The sequence below is a fragment of the Lathyrus oleraceus genome, chromosome 7, assembly GCF_024323335.1.
Source record: "Lathyrus oleraceus cultivar Zhongwan6 chromosome 7, CAAS_Psat_ZW6_1.0, whole genome shotgun sequence".
NCBI lineage: Eukaryota > Viridiplantae > Streptophyta > Magnoliopsida > Fabales > Fabaceae > Lathyrus > Lathyrus oleraceus.
Window position 1 is genome coordinate 59,267,452 of NC_066585.1, and position 9,765 is coordinate 59,277,216.

Consider the following 9,765-nt stretch of genomic DNA (forward strand, 5'->3'; position numbering starts at 1 on the left):
AAATAATCGCATCCAAGTCTAAAATCGGAAAATTTTTAAAGTACCTAATTCACCCCCTTCTTAGGTGCATTCCATACTTACATTTATGAATATGTTGCAACGTCATGAACTATCTGTTTATAACGATATGTAATGTTAAATTTATGTTAACAACTATCTATGTAATGTTGAGTGTTTTAATTTAATGTTAAATTGTTTTTGTTTCTAGATCTTATTCATATGGTCTCTGTTTCTCTAGTTTGAAGTATCACAACCATTTTCAAATATGCATTTCCGAATTATATCAAATACACTTTTGAAGATGCAACTCCAGACTAAAATTAAATATAATAATGATAAATTACCTAGGCTTCAATTTTATGAAAAATGTATGGGTTTGAAAATACATTTTCGAATCTATAGATATTTTTGAATTTTTATCAGGATTTGTGAGAAGCTATAGAGGTTGGAAAATTCCCTAACCTTTATTAACTTGTTTACCATTTGAATATCCCATTTTACTCTTCCTTAGCTAGAAACAAAAAGGAATAGTATCCGAATCTTTACATGGAAACCGAACATCTAAATATCAAAAAGGAGAAAGGATTCTTGTGGCCACGCCCAAGTCCTAAAGCAACAAGAAAAGTCCTAACCTCAGAAAAGAAACCCTAACGGAAGAGAGAATGTCTTCTCCAACCAAACGCCGATCCATGGATTTCATGAACCTATCTCTTTTTCTTTTCAGTTTTTTCATTTCTCAATGTCTGACTAATTCCTGCGTGTTAGATTTATGTGAATCAGGATGATGGCTGATTACAAGGCCGAGATGATGAATGATGGCATGCAAGATTTCTTTCTGGAATTTCACCGACCTAAACACAGTAATTTCTTTTTTTGCATCTCTTGTTTCCATTTTCTTTCCCTTTTTGTCTCATCATCATTCAACCATTCATTCATCTGGTGTCGTTCTCTTCAATTTTGTAGCTTAGTTGTTTGCTCATTTTCCTCAATGAGAATTTATTTTAAAATGTCCTTTTGTTTTTGATGTTCAAATAACTGAAGTGGGTTTATCTTCTTCTATTTTTACACTCACTTTTATTGGGACTCGTTGCAGATCCTTATCAGGAAGGTGCGTGGAAGATAAGAGTGGAGCTACCTGATGCTTGTCCTTACAAGTCTTCTTCTATTGGTTTTGTCAGCAAAATCTACCATCCTAATGTTGATGAAATGTGAGTTGTTCATAGCAACTAAAGCTTCTTTGTTTTCTATATAAGGGACATTGAGTGAGTTTTAAGAATGAAGTCCAGGGTTCAAATCCTGGAAACTAACATAACTACTATAACTTATTAGCATTCTCCGATACAATAAAAGGCTTCAATGTTTTCTATTTTATTTAAGTAGTACTATAGTTCTCCTTGTAACCTATATTAGCGCGTGAGTTGTTATACTCAACATTAAAATGCTTTTCTTTGATATGCAGGTCTTGTTCAGTTTGCTTAGATGTTATTAAACAGAATTGGATTCCAATATTTGGCAAGCATTATTAACAAGTAACCTATAGTACCCGACTTATATTGATGTTGACTTAAGAATATTACCCAAAATGCACTTGCTATGCATTTACTTCAACCTTGTTTAATTATTAGTTTTGCCATCCTAGGTTTTTCTCATTTTCATTCAGATCTTGTTAATGCGTTCGAAGTGTTTCTTCCTCATCTCATTATAGACCCCAATGCATCAGATCCATTGGATGGTGATGCCGCTGCCTTGATGATGCGAGACCGTGCTGCATATGAGTTAAAGGTAGTAATCCTTGTTAAGCTTCTACTGTTATATACCTAGGTAATTAATGTTACACATATAAGAGTTTCTTCACTATTGTTGACCACAAGTACTCGTCGTTTTCAATCGGAGTGAGATGGCACCAATTGGTAAATAAAAAATTTGAAGGCTCAAGATTGTGCAAAGTGATATATGTTCCATATCAAATGCTTCAACTCCTACCCAACACCTAATAAGTAATGCATCAACTCCCACTCCATAAACCATTAGAGTTCGGATGTCTTATGTTCTCACTTGCTGACACACATGTCAGCTGCATCAACACACTTATCCTAGTTATATGTGCTATAAGCTTTTGGATTTGGATTCATATTGGGGGCTAAAGCATTGTTATTTTCTTATTGGGGTGCTAATGGGAAATTAGATTTTTAATTTTTTTGATGTGAATACACTAATTCATTTTTTACAAAGCAATCATGGATTGTGTAGAAAAAACAACCACCAATCGTCGTCCTACTAGGTAGATTCTGCTATATGGATCAATTGATGCCATGAAGTCATGTCATGTATTGACACATAGTTTAGATTGATCGTATTCTGTTTATTTATAATTTTCTTTATATACTATAGTTTTGACTTATAGTTGAGCTAATTGGAGCGGGCTTTATCTAGCTAGAAAAAAATATGGACCCGAGGTATCTAATTAGTAACCCTAGTAATTTATTATCATCATAAATTAGAAACCCTAGTAGTTTATTAACATCTTAAATTGGAAATCCTAATATTTAATTAGCATTATTAAGTGAAAATATTGACAATCATTAACTAGTTAGGTTACCACGAACTATTGTGAGGAGTGCTTCAAAGGAGAAGAGACTTCACGTATTTTGAACATGAGATGAGACAATTTTAATTTAGAGATTAGGTATGACAATTCTTTAAAAAAATTATCCTTTGAAAGGAGGAATACCTAGAAAAGCTACAAGAGAAGCTATTAAGAAAGACCTCGAGATTAATGATTTGGATAGAAACATGGTCCTGAATAGAACATTATGACGAAAGTTGATCCATGTTGATCCCACTTAGTGGTATAAGGCTTGGTTGTTGTTGTAATGTTTTTTATATATCTCATGTGCATGCATATTACCCGTGCATAGATATCGTCCATCCATTGCGTATGTACATATTGTCCACTCATTGCGTGGATCTTACATATTGGCCTTTTGATATTTTAAACAACAAATATTTTAGGGATAGCAAAACAGGTCGGATCCATTGGATCGATCTATTTAGCTCATCAGTTTTTGGTGGGGTGGATTGAAATTTTGAACCTGCCACTTCTAGTTAGCCCACCCTGCGGAGATAGGACAGGTTGACCCGCCGGGTTAAAATAAAAAATGATTTTTTCCGCTTAATATTATTTATATAAGTCACAATCCATTTTCCAATTTTCTCCTCCCTAGAAAGAAATTTAATTTAATCACTTTGATTTCATTGTTTTAGCATCATATTTCTGACAGTTTATTAATTGGTTAAGTCGTGAACATTTTATTTTGATTGTGTTGTTGGCTTATTATAGGTTTTTAGATGAAGAAATATGGATGTTTGAATGATAATTTCTATAATTTTTAGTTGACTTCTTAGTTGTATATGTTGATTTAATTTTTTATTTTATATCAAAACAATATTATATTTTCATCAAACTTGGTAACTTTGAATATATTTGATAATATTTATTATGATACTTTAAAAAAATATAAATCTATTAGTCATTTCAAATATTATAAATTCTTCACATCTATTAAAATACAGTTGAAATTGCAAAATTGTATTTTTATAATGTCTTTTAAAATATGACTTTAAATGTGGAAATACCATTTTAAGATCTGTTGACCCGATACAATGTACATTCTCCTAAGCTTGATTAATCGTTTGAGTCAAAGATGTAAAGGTTGATTTATCGTAGATCCGACCATATCGAATCAGGCTTTATTGGTCTGGACTAAAATGGGCCTGGCCCGCCCAATTAACAACCCTAGTATTTAGCATTATAAAGAGACAAACAACAAATGGTTTGATTTTTTTTAATGTAACTTTTGTTGTTTGGAACTAAGAGAATTACTCTGAGAAGAGGAGGGTTTTATTCTCATTATCTCTCAAGGTTAGTCATTTATATTTGCGCTGTATTTCTCATCCTTTTGAATGATACTTCAAATTCAGCTCGCTTTTTTCAATCGCAACATTGAAGTTCAACAGCAGCACCAGTTAGTATCACCACCGCTACTATCAATTATCAATCATTTTCAGGTTTCAGCTTCGATCTAGTAAAGTAATTGTATCTACAGCTTCGATCTAGTAAAGTAATTGTATCTATCTCTTCACACCGTCCTGAAACCCTTCATTTCATTGCTGTCACCGCCGTTTTTTGTGATGTATTAATTTTCAGCTAGAGATCTGTCTTGATCATTAGGTAAATCTGCTCATAAAATACCAAATGGTCACAACCCTTCATACCATTTTGTCAATTTTGTGTATACTTATTATATCTTAATCAGCTTTCACTTTAAAGTCTTGTTATGTGTTCGTATCATAAAACATACACAAATGGGCAAGCTAGAAGTTAATTTTTTTGCCTCCTTTATTTTTGAGATCAAGTTCAAAACATATCAAACATAGGAGTAGAGATTAGAGAGTCAAAAGTCATGGCAAATGAGTCTTCTCTTGATCGCGTTGAAGCTGAAACTTTTACTGATTTTCATGGAAACAGCAGTTGTCTTGTTGAGGATCGTGTTGATAGCACTGATCATGACAAAACTAAACAAAAATCTTTGTTTTGTCAATTTTTTCCGGTTTACCTAAAAGAGAGTTGTAGTAGAGGCAATGTGAGGCATCTGCCGGTGATGCTCGGTGACGGTCAATTGCTTGATTTATACCAACTTTTCTCCCTTGTAAAGAAAAATGGTGGGTATGATGTGGTATCTAGAAAAGGGTTGTGGGATTCTGTGATAGTTGAACTGGGTTTGAACCTTCATGTTTTGGCTTCGGTCAAATTGATTTATGATAGATATCTAAATGATTTCGAAGGCTGGCTCAGCAAAACCAATCCAAAGATTGATGGTAATGTAGATGAAGAAAAATTCTGTAATACGGATGATGTCTTGCGTGTTGAAATTTCTGCAGAGAAATTTCATTCTTCCAAACGCAAGCGAGAATCATTATCCGAAATGATAACCTGGATGAGGGATATTGCAAAACATCCGTTTGATCCTGCAGCCCAACCATTACCAGAACCTTCAAAGTGGAAGGGGTGTAAAGGAGGTCAGAACTTCTTTGTTCAGATGCTAAAGGCAAGGGACGTTCTCTTGGTGAGAAAGCATTCAAAACCAAACAGTGGATCATCTTCCCAGGTATAATTTCAATGGATATAATGATTTTATACATGATTTTACCCACTGGATTTTGTATTGTTTCATATCCTGAACCAGAATGTTTTCACATGAATGGCTAGTTATCTTTTTATTGTATTTATGATTAGCAATAGAATTGACTTAATCTGTCCACACAATAAATATATACTTGCAATCCATTTATTTCCTAAATCTCAGCTTTCTAGCCGCTAAATGTCAACAAAGGTTAATGCAATAATAATGTACGGAAATTGGATAGATTTTTTGGCGAGGTCTATAAAATGTATGCTCTCAAAATTACATCTATGACCTAGGCACTTCACAATAAGAAAGATATCATGGTCAAACATAAAAAAAATCCAACTTTATTAACGAGAGTGAAAAAGATTATTTGCGTTATAAAATTTCCATTATGAATTGCAAATGCATTATTGTGCCTGGTTATCAGTATCCTACAATACATGCGAGTCATATATCAGCTAGAAACAAAGCAAAGAATCCAATCAATACCAATTGATGCGTGTACACAATAGGAATCTGCGTTCTGTTGCAGACACAACCTTGAAACGGACTGGTCCGTGCAACCTGGTTTGCAAAAGGCCTGTTAGTTTTTTTTTTTTTGTTAAAAAAAGACAGAATCAGCCGAAGTCAAGTATTCCAAATAACTGAAATATGAATCACCATTTAGCAGCTCTCTAGCACATTTAGCAGCTCTAGCACACTATGTTTTTGGTCACGTCTCACCTCCTTTGTACTTTTTTCTCTTTGCTTATATCACTTGTTTTTATTGATCATATATCCTATGATTTTTAATTAGATTCAATTCATAATTTGGGAAATAGGTCTTCCGAATTCACGATCTGAATATTGGTTCGATAACCATGTTATTGAGCTTCCTCCAAAGAGATCATACCTTTACATAGCGGTAAGTTTTGGTGGTCACGGATTATAGTCATGGAAACGGCCTTTACTCTGACCCTGTCCTATTTATGCAACGGTGTGAACCCTGTACGGTAGAACATAACTTAAGTCTGAGGGAATAGAAGGGAATTTCACATACTACCTGTAAATAACTATGAATGAAGTCTGTATAACAAGGTTCGGGTTTTCCATGTACAAATTCAATTGAAAATGAGTGCTGATTTGGAAAATTAAAATCATTGTATCCAGGTTGTACCATAACTTTTGTAACCCTAAATTGACCTTTTTATCTGTTAGCCCGTTCAACTTAAAATGGGTAACCTGAATTTGAACGGCAAGATTTGCTATTCACACATATGCATACTTTTTTTTTACTTAAAAGTGACACTGTTAAACTCTTGATACAGACTTCCGTTTGAACCTGTCTTAAAGTTTGCTTGCTTTGGCTTCTATGACTACGTGCAAATATGGTTTTAGTGGTGTCGGGTGGTAGTATAAGAAAGTTCGATGGAGTAAGGTGTATTAGTTACAGGGAGATTGGGAACTGAGGCAAAAGTAGGGGCGGTTCTAATGGAGCTGCATTTAAGATTAACAATGTAATAGAATTTTATTCAAGTCAAACTCTGTCCCAATATTAGGTTAATAACTTAATACAAGAACTACATTCATTCTTTTGAGAGATTTAGAGGTAAATGATCTATCTTTGGACTAATAAATGATATTTCATTGTGATGTCATTTAATCCATGTAGTCCTAATGGGAAAATCCTTGGTCTTTGCTGTTTTTTGATAGGAATGTAGCTAAGGGAAGTGAAAAATGGTTATAGAAACATCCGAATGTAAAAAAAAGTCTCTAAAGGACTACCTTCATTCTGTTTTACCCTCTATTTAACTAACTTCCTTAGTAACTAATTGCTATAAGTGTCCTTACCAACACTTCCCATATCTCATTTCCTTGCAATTTTTCTCATGATTGCTTTTTTAGCATCATCAAATGGTCTTTCTTTCAGTTTTTTTTTGTTCTGATGGATTAATGTTGTTGGGTGTTTCAATCACATACCTGCTGGTTTAAGAGCCAGCTCTTACCCCTCTGGCGATCTTGTCAAAATCCATAAATTTTCAGATAATGGGTTTGTAATTTGAAATGATATAATAGATCATCTTTGTTCTATTACTTTGCGGCTCTATAAATACTATGAATTCCATTAATCACTTTTATAGATTTTCTTCAAGCTTAGTAGAGGTGAGTGATAAATCTGAAATGTATTTAATCCCTATAATTTCTTACAACCTCCACAGTATATTATTCAATGAGTCACTGCAATTTTTATTACTTTGATATCAAAACATTGAAAGTTACTTTTGCTAGCAGGCAATATCTTAAAGATGAAATTTATTTAACTCGTGTTATTTGTAAAAAATCTACTAAAATTTCTGAATCTGTGTGCTTTGCAGAAGGTGAAGATGCATCCTGCCATGTATGAGGATCCTGTTGCTCTTGGTCACCAAGGTACAAAGAAATTGAGATGTAGTGAAAGGATTCCTATTGCTCTTAAATCTCGCTGCAGTTGCTGCAATTCATATCCTGGTAATGGAAATAACTGTCCTCTGGAGAAAACAGCGTCCAAACCAGGTGTAACCGGAAAGAAAAAGTCAACTGCTAAACCAGATGTAGCTGGAAAGAAAAAATCTAAGCCATCTTGGGATGATCTTCATGAAACACTTGTTTCTATAGGTCATCGCTTCCAAGTGGAAGTCCCAGAATGGACTGGTGTAGCTTCTGAGAGTGACTCTAAATGGTTGGGCACACAAGTGTGGCCTGTTAAAGATGATGACTTAAAAGCTACTACTGAATCAGATCTTGCTGGGAGAGGAAGACGAGGTAAGTGTAGCTGCAATGTTCAAGGTTCTGTTGACTGTGTCAGATTTCATATTGCTGAAAACAGGATGAAACTGAAACATGAATTGGGTTATGTATTTTACCAATGTGGATTTGATCGAACGGGCGAGGGGGTTTCACTTCAATGGACAGCTGAAGAAGAAAAGAAATTTAAGGATTTCATGATGTTAAATATCCCCTCTGAAAAGAAGGCTTTTTGGATAAATTTTTGGAAAAATACATTCGATGACTTTCAATTGAAGACAAGAAAAGACATGTTAAACTATTACTTCAATGTTTATCTTATTCAACAAAGAAGCTATCAGAATCGTGTGACTCCAACGGACGTTGACAGCGACGACGACGGAGACGAATTTGGATCTTTTTGTGATGGATTTGGGAGAAGAGCTATCAAGCATCCATCTATGGAGTTCATGGAATGTTCAGAGAACACACAGTGTTTTGATTTTGAGTAGACAAAACAAGGTAATAATTTGATAAATGTATCATAGCCATTGACGTCGAGAAAATATTTTCTTGGATCAGACTAGTAATACAATTCTCTTTCTGCTTTCTTCATAATCAGGAATCCATTCCTTCACTAGGAAATTTTTGGTGAACATACAACATAGAAATGAGATAGAAGAAAGAACCAGCTTGGAGAGGATGGCCTAATGTGTTGGAACTTGGAGGCCACTGTGGACTACCCTTAAGGAAGAACTTGTAGAAGCTGCCATTAACATTGTTTGACATGGTTATGTTGTTAAATTAGTGCTGCAAAACCTTATTCCCCCCTTTGGACAGCATTTGTGCTGTAAAACTCTTTCCCCTCTTTTGGACAGCATTGGTGCTGTAAAACCAATTGTTTATTTGGAGCAGGCGCTTTGAATTATATGTTTTTAGTTAGACATTTGCAAATTAAATTTGCAATTTTATTTTGGCAGGTCTTTGACTTTCGAATAGAATATTAATTTTGGAATAGAATATTAATTTTGACGGTATGCTAAAAGTTTTTTTTAGATGCAATGCAAGTGTCACATTAGGATAGTGACAAATAGGAGAATCCACACTGGCATAGGGATAATGCCAAATATAAGGATGCCTTGTTTAAGAAGGATCCTAATAGATAGGGATAATGATTGGCATGGGAAACCCAAATGGGTTTTGGGATATGCAAGGTAATATGTGAAGGAGAAGAGCGATCCAAAACACACTGGAATTTAAAAAATATCTCCTTTAGTGATCCTTACGAATGAGTATGATCAGTGATAGAATCGTTACCTCTTGTGGCGATTGAAACCTTTGATGTAGATCTACGGAGCGATCACGAACGTTGAATGGTGACAACGCCTCTACTCAGTCCACACGAACGGATTCCTTCAATCTCAGTGCTAGCTGCTATGAATGAAGGCTTTGAGTGTGTGTGTGAGAGAGAGAAACGAAATTGCAACTGCACAAGGGTTCTATTTATAGAACCACTTGTGTGAGCTGCAAGCTAAAAAGCCCACTTAAGTGTATGTGGCACATATCTTAATGATTTAATGTTATCCCACTTCACAATAAAGCTCGACTACGGATACTTTAAGAATATTGTCCTTATGTTTAATGGGATCTCAAGATTAAGTCACACTTGATACATTAAACGGACTAGCTATTCTAGAGACTTTTATTAAACAAACATAATAAAGAAAAAGTCTTTTATTATTAATAAATAATTCGATACAAGTACAAAAAGTATTGGTCTCTAGGGCTTACACCAACAATCTCCCACTAGCACTAGAGCCAATCAGGCATACCC

General features: G+C 34.5%; 2 protein-coding genes across 3 annotated transcripts; both read left to right on the plus strand.

The window, feature by feature from the left end:
• The first annotated feature begins 470 nt into the window (after positions 1-470).
• On the plus strand, positions 471-2,766 carry LOC127100344 (ubiquitin-conjugating enzyme E2 5). Its single transcript, XM_051037477.1, has 3 exons — positions 471-860; positions 1,094-1,208; positions 1,460-2,766. The coding sequence occupies exons 1-3, from the start codon at positions 782-784 to the stop codon at positions 1,524-1,526; spliced, it is 261 nt and encodes an 86-aa protein (XP_050893434.1). The 5' UTR covers positions 471-781; the 3' UTR covers positions 1,527-2,766.
• On the plus strand, positions 1,640-8,968 carry LOC127100343 (AT-rich interactive domain-containing protein 2). 2 transcript variants are annotated; one of them, XM_051037476.1, is made up of 4 exons: positions 1,640-1,782; positions 4,624-5,168; positions 7,544-8,453; positions 8,554-8,968. In XM_051037476.1, the coding sequence occupies exons 2-3, from the start codon at positions 4,662-4,664 to the stop codon at positions 8,441-8,443; spliced, it is 1,407 nt and encodes a 468-aa protein (XP_050893433.1). In that variant the 5' UTR covers positions 1,640-1,782; positions 4,624-4,661; the 3' UTR covers positions 8,444-8,453; positions 8,554-8,968. The 2 variants fall into 2 exon arrangements, with proteins under 2 accessions (XP_050893433.1, XP_050893432.1); XM_051037475.1 differs by lacking the exon at positions 1,640-1,782 and having other exon boundaries at positions 2,996-5,168.
• The last annotated feature ends 797 nt before the right edge of the window (positions 8,969-9,765 follow it).

Coding starts and splice junctions, on each gene's coding strand:
- LOC127100344 (XM_051037477.1), top strand. CDS start 782: ATGATGGCTGATTACAAGGCCGAGATGATGAATGATGGCATGCAAGAT. Junction 861..1,093: donor ATTTCACCGACCTAAACACA/GTAATTTCTTTT, acceptor GACTCGTTGCAG/ATCCTTATCAGGAAGGTGCG. Junction 1,209..1,459: donor CATCCTAATGTTGATGAAAT/GTGAGTTGTTCA, acceptor TTTGATATGCAG/GTCTTGTTCAGTTTGCTTAG.
- LOC127100343 (XM_051037475.1), top strand. CDS start 4,464: ATGGCAAATGAGTCTTCTCTTGATCGCGTTGAAGCTGAAACTTTTACT. Junction 5,169..7,543: donor ACAGTGGATCATCTTCCCAG/GTATAATTTCAA, acceptor TGTGCTTTGCAG/AAGGTGAAGATGCATCCTGC.